This window comes from Telopea speciosissima, chromosome 1, assembly GCF_018873765.1.
Source record: "Telopea speciosissima isolate NSW1024214 ecotype Mountain lineage chromosome 1, Tspe_v1, whole genome shotgun sequence".
Classification (NCBI taxonomy): domain Eukaryota; kingdom Viridiplantae; phylum Streptophyta; class Magnoliopsida; order Proteales; family Proteaceae; genus Telopea; species Telopea speciosissima.
Window position 1 is genome coordinate 18,613,869 of NC_057916.1, and position 15,999 is coordinate 18,629,867.

At 40.6% G+C, this 15,999-nt stretch overlaps 2 protein-coding genes across 2 annotated transcripts; both read left to right on the forward strand.

Moving 5' to 3' along the window:
- Positions 1–382: 382 nt before the first annotated feature.
- On the forward strand, positions 383–7,448 carry LOC122666616 (pectinesterase-like). Its single transcript, XM_043862646.1, has 3 exons — positions 383–1,357; positions 6,081–6,179; positions 6,660–7,448. The coding sequence occupies exons 1-3, from the start codon at positions 388–390 to the stop codon at positions 7,349–7,351; spliced, it is 1,761 nt and encodes a 586-aa protein (XP_043718581.1). The 5' UTR covers positions 383–387; the 3' UTR covers positions 7,352–7,448.
- A 4,487-nt stretch (positions 7,449–11,935) lies between these two features.
- Positions 11,936–13,902, forward strand: LOC122656963 (probable pectinesterase/pectinesterase inhibitor 20). Its single transcript, XM_043851673.1, has 2 exons — positions 11,936–12,966; positions 13,058–13,902. The coding sequence occupies exons 1-2, from the start codon at positions 11,961–11,963 to the stop codon at positions 13,768–13,770; spliced, it is 1,719 nt and encodes a 572-aa protein (XP_043707608.1). The 5' UTR covers positions 11,936–11,960; the 3' UTR covers positions 13,771–13,902.
- The last annotated feature ends 2,097 nt before the right edge of the window (positions 13,903–15,999 follow it).

The following is a 15,999-nucleotide window of genomic DNA, read 5'->3' on the forward strand; positions in this document are numbered from 1 at the left end:
GCCAGCCTGTGATTCACTTTTCACAGAGTTCCATTTAATCTCAAACACAGAATTATCTTTAGATTGAAACCCAAATGGGCTAAAATCCCTGCAACTATGTCATTTATACTAGTATAATTCTCAGATTAATGTAGATTGTGTAACAACCAAGAGGGATAGTGGACCACTACAACTCTGTGTCCTTAGAAATGTTTGTAACCATTTTCACTCCATTTCTCTTTTTTATGGCTCCCTTTCCAAGATTAGTTGCAGCAGTAAAATAGAATAATTTCAAGTTATGGTCTGGACTTTGAACCCATCAATTAAAACTAACTTTCCTAACATAACAAACCCAGGCATTTCCCTTCGTTTGAGATTCTTCAACTATAACTCTGCTCTCTTCTATATATGAACCTAACCAACTGCTCCAACTCTCCATATTCCAGAAAGAGAAGCCCTGTTGTACCCATGGCTACTAGGCATTTCTCCTTTCTCTATCCCACCCTAATCGTCGTTCTCTTAGGCTTTTCTTTCTCTATGTCTCTGCCTCATTCAGAACCTATTCCACCAGAAATAGTCTGCAAGTCCACCCCTTACCCTTACTTGTGTACATCCATGTTCCTACCTAATAAGCCATCCAACATCTTTGACTATTTTCAGTTTTCTATACTAAGATCTGTGTCCACAGCAAGGGAATTATTGTATTTAGTCGACCAGCATCTTAGAAACAAGTCATCCTTGTCGAAAATGGCAATTCGAGCTCTCGACGATTGCCAGCTCCTAGCAGAGCTGAATATGGATTTCTTGTTAAGCTCCTTCAAAACTGTCAATTCCACAAACACTCTCCCTAGCTTCCAAGCCGATGATGTCCAGTCTTTGCTTAGTGCAATATTAACTAACCAGGAGACTTGCTTAGAAGGTCTTAAGGCTACACCATTGGCTTGGAATGTCAAGAGTGGTCTTTACACCCTTCTTTCCAGTGGGACCATGGTGTACAGTGTTTCTTTGGCACTCTTTACTCATGGTTGGGTCCATGAGAAGAATAAAGCAAAACTACGCAGGAATCTCCTCTTCTCTCCTCAATATCATCACTTACCTGTTACAATGTGGAGCAAACCCAATAATCAAGCAATCTATAACTACATTGGTGGAAGGAAACTACTGCAAACAACCATGAGGAATATCATTGTGAGAGATACAGTGGTTGTGAGACAAGATGGAAAAGGAAATTTCTCAAGCATCAATGATGCTGTATCTGCAGCTCCAAACAAAACTAGCATCAACAGTGGATATTTTGTAATTCATGTTGCTGCTGGAGTCTATGGGGAGTATGTATCAATTGATAAGAACAAGATGAATATTATGATGATAGGAGATGGTGAAAGCGTAACTCTTCACGATAACCTCTCTAAGCCACAAGAGGAGTCCTTACACAATACAAACTCTCAAGAGTCATCGTTAATTAAACTCTAAACTGTAACAGCTCTTATCCTTATCTCATCTTGAGTGATCCTCAAGTTACTTCTTAATGTAAACCTCTTGTACAAATACAATATAAATGCAAGCCTCACATACCAAATAGGTACTGAGGAATTCAAGCTTATATCAAACTTTACATGGTATCAGCAGCCTGCTAACCATTAGCAGTTCGATCCACTTTTTATTCTCTTTTCTTCCTTTCACGCTTCTGCTATGGCGACTTCTTCTTCTTCGTCGCTGACAACCACGCCTGCTGTGATCTCGGCTACCACTCCCTTCGGTTTTGGTGGCAACATCTCGCACATTTTGCAGATTAAGTTGGATCACACCAACTATCTATTATGGCGTGCTCAGTTTCTGCCCTTATTTAGGCTTCATGATTATCTCAAGTATGTCGACGGTTCCTTCCTGTGCCCATCGCCAACCGTTGCTGCAACCGCGAATGCCATTGACCCTGCTGCTACACCTCAGCTGCAACCCAACCCTGAGTATATCACATGGCAGCAGCAAGACCAGATGTTGCTGTGTTGCTTACTCTCGACTCTCACTGAGTCTGTCTTCTCTCTGGTTGTTGGTTTAGATACCTCTCATGCCGTATGGGTGGCTCTTGAGCGCCACTTCTCCTCTCGCTCTCAGGCCCGTATCATGCAGCTTGAGTTTCAACTCAGGTCCTTGAAGAAGGGCACTCTCTCTGTCGCTGAATATGTTCAAAAGGCGAAGACCATTGCAGCGCACCTTGCCGCGGCTGCTCAGCCCATCTCTGATAGCCAGATGGTTCTTAGTCTTCTCCATGGCCTTGGGCCTGAATACGATGGCTTTGTCTCCTCTATCACTTCCCGATTAGAGCCTATTGGCTTGGATGACTTCTTGGGCATTCTCACTAATCAGGAGGTTGTTTTAACTAGTCGCACAACTGAGGTGGTTCCAGCCACGCCTGCTGTTAATGTTGCTGTGAAGGAGACCACTCCAAGTTCAAATACCAGCCCATATCTTCACCGTGGCCGAGGTCGTGGTCGTTATCGAGGACGTGGACGGTACACCAATGACCATCGTGCCAAGGTAATTTGTCAAGTCTGTTCTGCAACTGGGCATTCGGCACTGCAGTGCTACCAACGGTTTAATCCCAACATCACCAAGCAGAACCACAATCCCACTGCTATGTATGCTGCCCCATCTCAGACCGGCACTGACGACTCCTGGTATCCAGACTCGGGTGCGACTCATCACCTTACTGCAGATATGGCCAATCTGTCCATTCCATCAACTTATCATGGCACCGATCAGGTTCGCGTAGCAAACGGATCAGGTTTGAAAATCTCTCATATTGGTTCATCAATTTTGAGTACACCTGTGTCCTCTTTTCGTCTTAATAATATCTTTCATGTTCCTCATATTCAAAAGAATCTTCTTTCTGTTTCTCAATTTACCAAAGACAATAATTGTGCTTTTGAATTTCACCCAAATTTCTGTTTTGTCAAGGATCCATACTCGGGGAACATCCTTCTTCGCGGCCAGAATAAGAATGGTTTATACGTACTCAATGGTGCTTCAGCTTCAGCTCATTCCTTGTCTTCAAGACCTTCCTCTGCAGCCACATCTTCTTTCTCCACAGCCTTTATTGGGGAACGGGTCTCACCTTCTGTTTGGCATGACAGATTTGGCCACCCTTCTCAACGTGTGGTGACATCTGTCATCAAACAAAATGCTCTACCCGTGGCCCAGTCCTCTAATTTTAATTTTTGTGAACCTTGCACTTTGAGCAAGTCTCATCGTTTACCTTTTACTAGTTCTTTCAGTATTTGTAATGCACCATTGCAGCTCGTTCATTCGGATTTATGGGGGCCATCCCCAGTACCTTCTATTGATGGTTTTAAGTATTATATTTCTTTTATTGATGCCTATAGTCGTTACACATGGCTTTTTCCTTTAACTACTAAATCTGAGGCACTCTCCACTTTTATTTCATTTAAAACACAGGTGGAAAAATATTTTTGTACCCATATAAAGAGTTTTCAATCTGATGGGGGAGGCGAGTTTCAAAAATTTAAGTCTTATTTGGATACTAATGGCATTCTTCATCGCTATTCATGTCCTCATACACAGGAACAGAATGGGATTGTGGAAAGGAAACACAGGCACATCGTTGATTCTGGCCTTACTCTTCTTAATAGGGCTGGTGTTCCAAAAATATACTGGGTACATGCTTTCCGTACCGCTGTGTTTTTGCTCAACCGAATGCCACGCCTTGATTGCAGCATAAGTCTCCTTATGAAGTTCTCTTTCAAAAGAGACCTATTTATACTGAATTAAGGGTTTTCGGGTGTGCTTGCTATCCCTGGTTACGACCCTACCAAAAGCACAAGATGGATCCCAGGTCACTCCAATGTGTTTTTATAGGCTACTCCATTCACCATAGGGGTTATCAATGTCTCCATGTTCCCACTGGTCGCATCTATGTTTCACGCCATGTTCTTTTTAATGAACGCCAATTCCCATTTATGGCCTCTTCAACAGTGGCTTCCCCTCACCCAAAACTCAATACACCGGTTACACTATATTTACCGGTTTCACCTATAACCCAAGGGGTCCTAGTGCAAGCACCTACACAGCCTTCGTTCCTCTCGGTTCCTCCACCCATACAACAGGTAGTTCCCAGTCCTACTTGCACACCCGAACCACCATCACCGGCTCCACCACCAGCTGTTCACCATCCAGCTCCCACACCTGTACATAATACACAAGCCGAGCAGGTTCCACATCCTCCTAGCACCTCGACTCACCCAATGCAGACTCGATCTCGCAGTAATATCCACAAACCAAAGGCCTATGCCACCAGCCTTCCACCTACTGCCCAAATCTCTTTGCCTCTTGAACCTACATGCTTCACCATGGCTAATAAGGATGCAAATTGGCGCAAAGCAATGGCTGTTGAGTTTAATGCTCTAGTGCACAATGGGACATGGGACTTGATTCCCTATAAACCCGGTATGAATGTGGTTGGTTGTAAATGGGTGTACAGGGTTAAGACCAAATCTGATGGAACCATAGACAGATATAAAGCCCGTCTTGTTGCAAAAGGGTATAATCAGGAGCATGGTTTTGATTATGATGAGACTTTTAGTCCAGTAGTGAAGCCTACAACCATACGCCTTGTCTTATCTTTCGCTGTCACGTATGGATGGCGTATCCGTCAGTTAGATGTCCAGAACGCATTTTTGAATGGCCACCTATCTGAGGATGTTTATATGGCTCAACCTCAGGGCTTCAGTGATCCACGGCATCCGGATCACATTTGCCATCTCCGCAAGGCTCTCTATGGCTTAAAACAGGCTCCACGAGCCTGGTATAATCGGCTCAGCTCTTATCTCCTTCACATCGGGTTCCATGTTTCAAAATCAGATTCCTCCTTGTTTATTAAGAAGGATATGCAGTCCATTTTGCTGGTGTTGGTCTATGTTGATGATATTATAGTCACAGGCAGTGCGCCTGCTGCAGTCAGATCCTTGATATCTACATTAGGGACAGAATTTGCCATTTCTGATTTGGGGAATCTGAATTACTTTCTTGGGATCGAAGCCCATAGATCCTCTACTGGTCTTGTTCTTACTCAAACCAAATATATGAGAGACCTCCTTCACCGAGCTGACATGGCTGATTGCAAGCCTTGTGTCACGCCAATGGCCACGTCTGGCTCCAAGTTGACAAAGGACTCTGGCCCATTATTCTCTGATGCCACCCTCTATCGTAGTACAGTTGGCGCCCTACAGTATTTAACGTTGACTCGTCCGGATCTCTCCTTCTCAGTCAACAAAGTCTGCCAGTTCATGCAGGCTCCTACTTTGACACACTGGATGGCTGTGAAACGTATACTGCGATATATAAAGGGAACCCTGACTTATGGCATCGTTCTTCGTCCACTGACTAGCTTAGCCCTCACGGCCTTCACTGATGCAGATTGGGCTGGTTGCCCTGACGACAGGAAGTCCACAAGTGGCTATTGTATTTATTTTGGTCCAAACCTAGTCTCCTGGAGCTCCAAGAAACAACCGACCGTGGCTCGGTCTAGCACCGAATCCGAATATAAAGGCTTAGCTAATACGGCTTCAGAAATTCTCTGGCTTCAGTTTCTACTTCGTGATATTGGGTACAAGTTGAAACAGCCACCTTTGATTTGGTGTGATAATATAGGAGCCACATACTTGGCTGCCAATCCAGTTCTTCATGCCAGGACTAAGCATGTTGAAATCGACTATCATTTTGTCCGTGACCAAGTCTCCAAGAAAATGTTGGATGTTCGGTTCATCTGTACACAAGATCGAGACGTGATGTTATGACCAAGCTTGTCCCACTCATTCAAGGACATTAGAAGCAAGCTTACGAGTTCAAGAACTCCGTTGCGCTTGAGGGGGTGTGAAAGCGTAACTCTTCACGATAACCTCTCTAAGCCACAAGAGGAGTCCTTACACAATACAAACTCTCAAGAGTCATCGTTAATTAAACCCTAAAGCTATGTGACTCTTATCCTTATCTCATCTTGAGTGATCCTCAAGTTACTTCTTAATGTAAACCTCTTGTACAAATACAATATAAATGCAAGCCTCACATACCAAATAGGTGCTGAGGAATTCAAGCTTATATCAAACTTTACAGTATCAATCAAAGCGTGATCACAGGCAGAAGTGGCAATGATGGGTGGACTACATTCAATTCAGCAACCTTTGGTTAGTCGCCTTTGTCCCCTTTTTAAATTTTTTGTTTTTGAGAAATAAAATTTTCAAAAAAAACTACCTTTTTTCTTCTTTTTTTTTTTTTTTTTTTATTTTAATAATAACTCCGGGAGCGTGCACGCTGCGCCCAGACAGGGGAGGGGGGGGGGGAATGACCCCCATGAAAGGCGGAAATGCTGCCCTTGTGTTGATGCTTCAACACACGCTGGCATAGGGGTCACACTCGTGGACGGAGAACATATTCCCTAAATTCAATTCAGAACTCGACACCTTTAAATTGCCCCTTGCCTTATTTCCAAAAGTTCTCTAGGATCATAGATGGCTTCATTTCCTAAAAACTTAAGCTTTTGGGTTGGATAATTCAACATGATTACAAAGAATTTTAATGTAATGTGTAGTAGAAGAAGAATAAGCCATAATTAGTACTTATGATTTGTTGCATTTAATATAAATGATTTTGGTTTAATTTTGCAGCTGTGGCTGGACAAGGATTTGTTGCAGTTAATATAACTTTCCGCAACACTGCAGGAGCAATCAAAGGTCAGGCTGTGGCAGTTCGAAATGGTGCTGATTTATCAACTTTCTATAATTGTAGCTTTGAAGGGTACCAAGATACCTTATACACTCACTCCTTAAGGCAATTCTATAGGGAATGTGACATATACGGGACAGTAGATTTTATATTTGGTAATGCTGCTGTGGTTTTCCAGAAATGTAATATCTATGGGCGTCTGCCCATTCATGGACAATCTATTACCATCACAGCACAAGGGAGATCAGATCTAAACCAGAACACTGGAACTTGTGTTCAAGAATGTAACATCAAAGCAGCTTCAGAGTTAGCTTCTAGCAATGCTAGTAGTACTAAGACATACTTAGGAAGACCATGGAGGCAATACTCTAGGACAATCTTTATGCAATCCTTCCTTGATAGCTTTATAAATCCTGCTGGTTGGACAGATTGGGGTGACAATACTACATTAAGTACACTATATTACGCGGAGTTAAACAATACAGGACCTGGATCAAGCACGAAAAATAGAGTTAGATGGCCTGGATACCATGAGATCAATGCTAAAGAAGCCGCCAACTTCAGTGTTTCCAACTTTATACATGGGGATAATTGGTTGCCTGCAACAAGAGTTCCTAACATTGGTGGTTTGTAATGGAGAAAACCTTTGGGCTTTTAATGGGTTTATCTGCTATTGAATGTTGGTCTCAACTCTAAATCACAAGGCAATACTGCCAAAATGTTATATATCTTGATGTCTTTCTTCCTTAGAAAGTTATTGATTAACACTCACTCTATAATTAAATAGGGGAAATGAACGTTTCCTGATCGCGTGCCTTGTGTGGCTCCTATGCCTAGACATAGAAGTGAGCGAAAGTACTATGTTACCCCCATGGAAAAGTGGAAATCCCGCCAAGGGTGAAGCTTGTGCTTGCACTCCCATTGGCCAGCGCACCAGTGCAGACTCTAGAAGCCCAATTAAATAATGGTCAAAGGTTTTATGTATAGTCGCCAACAAAAAGTGGGATTGGGATAATAGTGAGGGTCGAAATGACCAAAACCTACGGATGTAAACGGATCGGATTTGGATCGGATTCGGATCGGATGTGATCGGAGCCAGGAATTCCCTAGCTGAATACGGATACCTCTAAACGGATGTGGATGCGGATCGGATTCGGATCGCATGTGATCGGAGCCGGATATTCCCTAATTGAATACGGATACCTCTAAACGGATTTGGATGCGGATCGGATTCGGATCGGATACGGATCGGATGTGATTGGAGTCGAATATTCCCTAATTGAATACAAATGCCTCTAAACGGATTCGGATGCGAATCGGATTCGGATTTTCGACCATCCGTTTAAATCTCTGCCTTGTGTAACCCGAACCTTCCTCCCCCTAGCAGCTACAATTTACTCTCAATCCATATCTCTTATATCATGATTCTCTTTTCATCATATTCTAGAACTTGTTGAATCTTCAAAAACCCTCAAAATCATTATTTTCTTAATTTTTTATTATTAAGTATTCGGATTTTTTTTCGGACTGATTTTAATCGAAGTATCCAGATTATTTTCCGGATATCTCTAAACGAATACAAATGTCCCTAAACGGATACAGATAAAGATGCGGATTCGGATTTCAGTTATCCATTTACATCCGCAAAACCCCTACCCTATTTGACGAATGATTCTTTTTCCATGTTTAACCATGCATGAACCTTCCAAAAACGTTGCCCGATCATGTGGCCTCTGCACTAGCACAGGGCTTATATGAGGACGCTCAATGGCATCAATCAAGGAAGATTTTTCATTTCGTAAGAGGGTGGGGTGGTCATTTTAGGGGCTGTGTCAGGGCACAGGCTGCACGTGACCAGCAGCCTCCACCCCCCCCCCCCCCCCCAACACACTATGGGTTCTCTGTCATGGTAAATGGCTGTCAATGTGGCCATTTCTTGGGCAGACACAGCCCCCTAAAATGACCCCGTCTGCCCCACACTATATCCCAAGCTTTCAATCATTGGGATTTGGAATTTTAGCACTGGGGTTGGATCAGATCGGGCTTGACTTGGGCTGAGTTCTTGGCCAGAGCATGGTCCTACACTCCTACCCTACACATGTTGAGCCCAAGGAAGGCACGGGTTTTCATAAACCTGGCCCAGCCCGGTTGCAACCCTTGGTGTAGGGCTTTTGTTTCCTTCTTTACCCCTGAATATTTGTCACGTCAGCTCATTTGCCATTAACTTTGAAAAATTTTCAAAATCCAATTTTGGCAACTGTTTTAGCTAAAAAATAGAGAGTAAAAAATTGATACATGTGTGTTAAATATTTCCTTTGGAAGAGTTGGGGTTTGAGCATTTGGTGATATGGGTTGTATCTAAACCTGAAAATATGATGTGGCTAGTTCAAAGTATATACTACTCATCAAGTATTTAGAACAAGCTTATCTCAATTGGATTATGCAAAGCACACCTTCCCTATCATGATTTTCACGATTTTTTTTTGAGCAATGGATAGATAGATGATGATGATATAGACAACATGTTAATGCAGTGAAAACGGTATACAGTTAGACATCGAAAAAGTTTTAGGCAGCATTTGATGTGTATTTTTGGAATGTATTCTAGGTCCATTTCACATTCTGGGATGCTAAAAATAATTGTTTTTATGGCTCAAGAATGCAAAATCAATATAGAATACATACCAAACTGAAAGAGTAAACAAACTCTAGTTTCTGAAAAGAGATAAGATGGTAGAGTTTAAAGCTATCAGTTTTAATTTCAATAGGTTATAGGTACTGGAGACCTATGCTATAAATAAACCCATTATTATTACACACCCTTAATATATATCTATTATGTGACGAATTCAGTTTGGACTTGGGACCCTCATAGCCATAGGTAACCCCATTAGAGGAGTTCACGATTCCTTGTACGCTGCAAGTAGGAATTTCCCTATTAACTGAAGTATAACACTTAGTTGTCTTCCACTAGGCCAGGGTTGTTGAAGGATTGGGGCTGGAATAAGGTCAACCAGACAACACACCTTCACTTCTGTCCTCTAGAACATCATGGCCCAGGTGGGTTTAATTGCCTTCTGCTTGGGCTCGCCTGACCTACTGTGCAGCATTACTCTCAAAAACAAACACCAACAAACACAAACAGAGAAAAAGATGACACACTGATTTAAATTGGTTCATACACCAGTACAATGTGTTACATCCATGGGTGAAGATGAAGATGATTCACTGTGTAAATGGAAAAAGTACCAATGTGGAGATCTCTCAAGAACATCTGAAACGGTGCAAAAATTCTCACCTAGACTAGACACCCTAATTCGAAAATCCTCAAATCTCACTCTATGTTTTTTTAACATATAAGTACTCTTCCAAGCGGGTTGATCCATCAGGTCGGATCGCACCGCCAAACCCTCTTCTACCATCACAGACCTCAGAAAAAAATCTCATTTAGAACGTCACAAAAAAATGTCAGAGGAAACAGATATTCGAAACGGGTATAAGAATTCAAAACACACATAACAATTACCATTATTTTTGTCCAGTGCTGCAACCATGCTCTTTAAACTCAAGCAATTGCATGTGCAGCTGGCCACATTCATACGGTCTTACATGTTGTTCCAATTGGGAGAAAGTCAATACTACTCCGTGTAGGGCTTCCACTCAATATGTGGGGAAAGAAAAAAAAGTATTATTGAGCAGAAAAGGCCATATATCAAATCATGGAAGAAACACGACAAGGAAGATCTACAAAGTGCCACAATTGACACTACTGCCAATACCTAGAAAATTTATTAATTAGAAATTTATCCCATTAGGCCTTAATGGTTTTATTAAACTGTGAATACCTTATCTTGATTATAATCTTGTCCTCAAGGGACCTTATATACAGAACTAATTACCTAATGAGGTGTATCTAAATATGGAACATACAATCAAGGGGATACCTACAATCAAAGGGATACAATCAAGGGGATTACAACACAATCATAGGGATCACAACGGCTATGGATAAGGTCGACACCAAGGCATGAAGAGTCATGCTAACAGGTTTAAACTTTAAACAAGTAATTAAGAACTGTGGACAGTAAAAGCACCTAGAGAACCTAGCCATGGTGGAGAGGTGGACCAGTAACAGTCACTGGGTAATGGAACAAAGGTCAATATAAACCCATCAAGCTCTTCCTGACATTCCACCCCCACAACATTTAAAAACTTCCACAGAAATCTGCCAATCAAAGATGTATCAGTCAACAATACAAGAAGAGAGGTTTTGTTAACCACCACAAGAGAAGCTTCCTTTTGAGGAAATTCAATAAATCTCCATGGATGGACTTGAAGCTTAAAGAATGGCAGTCACGGGTTGTTGGACAGGGCAGTGATGGGGGTCACACCAATGCTCATGACTTGCAGTTGATCTAAATTAAATGACTCTGTTCCAGTTTCCAAATAAAATACCTCCGTTCACGTGTGCTTCTTAGGTTCCTTTCAGTGAATTTGATTTGGGAATTCGAGTTTTTTTGTCTTAGTGAGACAAATCCTTAGTTACTGCCAGCTTTAATCATCTCTTAAACTATTCTAGATCTCATCGCTATCTATGTCAAACTTCACCGACAAACAGATACAGAGACATATAAGATTATATATTAATTTTACTTAGTTTAGTATACTCTAGAACACGGGTCACAATTAGAATAATCTTGTTTGTTACCTGCTTCTTCAAAGAGATTGGTTTGGGAAGCTTCATGCCAAACATAATCATGAACATACGCGTAAACCCTTATGGTTTACAGGTTAATTTTCCATTTTTAAATTAAACCATCATCTGGGTTGATGAGAAGGACTGCTTAAAAGAAGCAGACCAGACCGGTGGACTTGGTGAAGAACCCAAGCTTGTTTTACTTAATTAAAACAGATTAGCAAAGATGTACAATATGGACTACTATTACAAGTCTCTAATTAACTTTTTCTACTCCGTTTCCTTTTCTTCTTTCATTTTTTAGCATATTTGAGCTCCAATGGTACAAGAAATTCACAGAAGATTGTAAAAAATTACAGCTTGGCTTCTCCATTATTAATGGAGATCATTGGCTACTGCGAATTGCACATGCAGATTACGCGTTTTTGAGGAGTCGTTTAAGTTGACCTTCTTCTACATATCAATTCAAACTCTCAGTTCTATATATAGTCTAAAACTCACTACTACTAATCTCATCTCTTCAAAATCTTTAAGCCCTTCTGAAACCATGGCTTGTAGACTCTGTTCTAACTCTCTCTGTTTCATCCCTCTCCTTGCCCTTCTTTTAGTCCTTTTCTCTTCTTCTACATCTCTGGCTGATGTATCATCATCAATCCCTGCATCTAGAGATTCAATCTGCAAATCAACCCCATATCCTTACTACTGTAGATCAGTTCTTCCATCCAATGATTCATCCAATGTATATGACTATAGTCGATTTTCTGTCAGCAAGTCTCTGTCTTCAGCAAGGAAGTTCTTGAGTTTGGTGAACAAGTATCTTAGACAGAAGAGCTTGTCAGTAATGGCAACTCGAGCCCTTGAAGATTGCAGGCTTCTAGCACAGCTGAACATTGATTTCTTGTTAAACACATCCGAGACAGTCAATTCCACAAACATCTTCCCTACCTTGCAAGCCCAAGATGTGCAGACCTTTCTTAGTGCTATACTAACTAACCAGCAAACCTGCTTAGATGGACTTCAAGCCACAGCATCAGCTTGGAATGTCAAGAATGGTCTCTACACCCCTCTTTCCAATACAACAAAGCTGTACAGTGTTTCATTAGCACTCTTCACCAAAGGTTGGGTTCATAAAAAGAATAGAACACATCAAGGGAGAGAGCTTATGTACTCTGGTACAGAAATTGATCGAAATGGTCACTTGGCTTTGAGAATGTCGAGCCACCACCGCCGGCTATATGAATCATTCAGTGGAAGAAAACTAGCTCAGACAAACCAGAGCAATGTGCTAGTGAGAGACATGGTAGTTGTGAGCCAAGATGGAAGTGGAAATTTCACTACCATCAATGCTGCCCTTGCTGCTGCTCCTAACAATACCAACATCACCGACGGCTATTTCGTGATTTATGTAGTCTCTGGAGTCTATTCTGAGTATGTAACGATTGACAAAAACAAATTGAACATTATGATGACAGGAGATGGTATAAGGAAGACAGTGATCACAGGCAACCGAAGCGTTGCAGATGGATGGACTACATTCAATTCTGCAACTTTCAGTAAGTAAAATTCTTTTCATCTTTAATTAACTCAAGAAAGATCTCAGTTCCCACATATGCTCACTTTGAGAGTGTACTTATTTTTTCGCAGTTGTTCTTGGGCAAGGATTTGTGGCAATCAATATCACATTCCGCAATACAGCAGGGGCTATAAAGAATCAAGCAGTGGCAGTTCGAAATGGGGCAGATTTGTCTACTTTCTACAGTTGCAGCTTTGAAGCTTACCAAGATACCTTATATGCACATTCTCTCAGGCAATTTTACAAGAAGTGTGATATCTATGGAACTGTAGATTTCATATTTGGCAATGCAGCTGCAGTTTTCCAAAACTGTGATATATATGCAAGGCTACCTCTGCCACAACAATATAATACTGTCACTGCACAAGGTAGAACAGATCCAAACCAGAACACTGGAATTATCCTTCATGGATGTAAGATTAGATCAACTGTGCAATTGGCTTCTAGCAATCTCACTACTAAGACATACTTGGGTAGACCATGGAGGCCATATTCCAGAACTGTTATTATGCAATCCTTCATTGATAGCTTGGTAGATCCAACTGGTTGGATAGATTGGGGTAATACTACAGTTTTAAGTACACTATATTATACTGAGTTCAATAATACTGGAGTTGGGTCGGTGACCACAAATAGAGTTCAATGGCCAGGTTTCCATGTTATCAATTCTACAGATGCTTCCAACTTTACTGTCTCAAATTTTCTGCTAGGAGATGACTGGTTACCTGCAACTGGAGTTCCTTACACTGGTGGGTTTTTATTAAAATTGCCTTCCTCGTTATAATTTTCTTGAAATATATATATATATTTTTAATTAAATAGAATGTAATTTGTCAAGCCTCAACGCTCTAAGTACAAGGAAATGTAATTGTATATTTGTATTGCTTGAGGATTTTTCTATACATTCAATTTTTTTTCCTTTGAAAAGTTTCAATAAATTCTCCTACTCCATCCTAGTCCCAGCCCCAAACAGGATTTTAGTAATCCGTATCGGTATCAGTCTTTGTCGATACCTATCCAATACCAATCGAGATCGATCCAAGATCCTGCACCAGTTCATGGGCCAAGGCGCTGGGATATGATTCCGTACTTTCTTGGCACTTTATAAGCACAAGTTTGTTATTCCATGAAGAGCTTGATCAACCATCTGCATTGGACCTCTTTCACAAAAATGAATAAAGTAGGAGAAATAAGGTCACTTTGAAAAATTCCTCTGGTGCATAAAAAATTATCACATTGACAGCCATTTACCATGACAAAGAACCATGCAGAAGATATACTATTGTTGATGAGCAGCACCATTTTGTCTTCAAACCTAAATTTTCGAACAACTACGAGAAAGTCCCACTATATAAATCGACTAGGAATCAATATCGATCTCCACTGATATTAATACGAATCGATCCATCCAATAGCGATTCCTCAAACCATGGCCCAAAACCCAAACCCAAACCCACCCCATTCTTATAATAAGACTTGTTTTTTTATTAGGTAGTTATCAAAAACAAAATAGATTTGTTTTTTAGGTAGCTAAAAATCTTATCTTTGGTTGTGGAGCCTCGCCTTGTAACATGCCATGTGCCTCACAACAAGGTCAGACTATGGCCTATGGGCTACCCCAATACGGTCCAAATGAAGTCAAATTATCTGGACACTTGGCCAACAGGCCAACCATTGTTAACCAGAAACAAAAGCAATTTTTTTCCCCTTTGGAGGGCATTTTCACATCAAATTTTACCACACGGGAGAGTAATGTATCAAATTTAATCATATTGATGTCTATAAAATATCGAAATTAGTCACATGTCGAATTTAAAATGCAGATTCATCCACATACTCCCTTAGTTAATCATATGGATACCTTAAAAAATTCTAAATTAGTCATATGTGAAATTCATGTATTATGGATTTTCTTGTATTTTTAATGATCAATTTCTTTTTAAAAATTTTTTAATTTTTTTGGTTGGATTTTCAAGACTTTATTTTGCCATTTTGTTGACTCTGGTTTGGCTTAAACTAGATATGTGAGGACCTTCTGGTCTACTTATCCACAAAATTTTTGTTATATCCAATTTACCACATGAAAGATATTTGTGGGGTTGCCAAACTAGAGAAATAACTAGTAAAAAGTGGATCTGGATCCTCTCAAATGAAGCATTCACCCAGCCACCGTCTAGTGAGCATGCAACAGATCTGCGTTGCACTCATCTCGACGCATGTCCAGTCAACTATAGAAATGTATATGACACAGCCCAACTGTCGAATGCCTTACTGGACTCTCCAACTCATTGGAGAGGATCCGTGCCAATAAAAAACAAGTCAAACCAAATGGTCAAACTGGTTAGAACAACTTTAATGGTTCAACCATATTTTTCCAAATCAGATTAGGGAATGGGGAACCAACATAGCCCGATGGTGATAAAATCTAGATTCGACTCATCAAACTTTAGTTTTCAAAAGATAATAAAAATAAATAAAATACAGTTTTATACACAAACAAAAATTCATGAATACTACCCTACCACTAGTCATTCTCCTTAAGATCATAGTTGCCTCTTATGATGCACTATGGATTATTGCGAATCAACCTCCAAGATAAAATTGTTTCTTAGGCCTTATTACTAAGTCATATCATGACTAAAATTGTGCTTCTTGGAGACTCAAAAAAATAGCTACTACTAACATCTGATGAATTTTGGATAATGCACAACAAAATATCTTTGACACGGGTGACCCGTTGGACAGAGATCATCCGATGTCAGACAAAGTGTAAAGCATGTTGGTAAGTTTTTAACAAACCCTGACATAGAACATACTCTGGCTGGCATTCAACATACAAAGATCGATGTCGAGGAAAGGTCATCTAATGCCTGAAAAACCATATCACATGTCGACAAAAAAAAAAAAAAAAAAACTTTTATATAAGTCAAGCCACAAGCAAAAAGGAACCACACAAACCAAACCCCACATTTGAAAGTGTATGTTTTATCCAAACAACAACAGGTTTAGAAGG

Excerpts from the sequence above, each read along its gene's own strand:
- LOC122666616 (XM_043862646.1), top strand. The coding sequence starts at position 388 with ATGAACCTAACCAACTGCTCCAACTCTCCATATTCCAGAAAGAGAAGC. Across the intron at positions 1,358-6,080 it reads TATTATGATGATAGGAGATG|GAATTCAAGCTTATATCAAA; the intron begins GTGAAAGCGTAA and ends ATAGGTGCTGAG. Across the intron at positions 6,180-6,659 it reads ATTCAATTCAGCAACCTTTG|CTGTGGCTGGACAAGGATTT; the intron begins GTTAGTCGCCTT and ends TTAATTTTGCAG.
- LOC122656963 (XM_043851673.1), top strand. The coding sequence starts at position 11,961 with ATGGCTTGTAGACTCTGTTCTAACTCTCTCTGTTTCATCCCTCTCCTT. Across the intron at positions 12,967-13,057 it reads ATTCAATTCTGCAACTTTCA|TTGTTCTTGGGCAAGGATTT; the intron begins GTAAGTAAAATT and ends ATTTTTTCGCAG.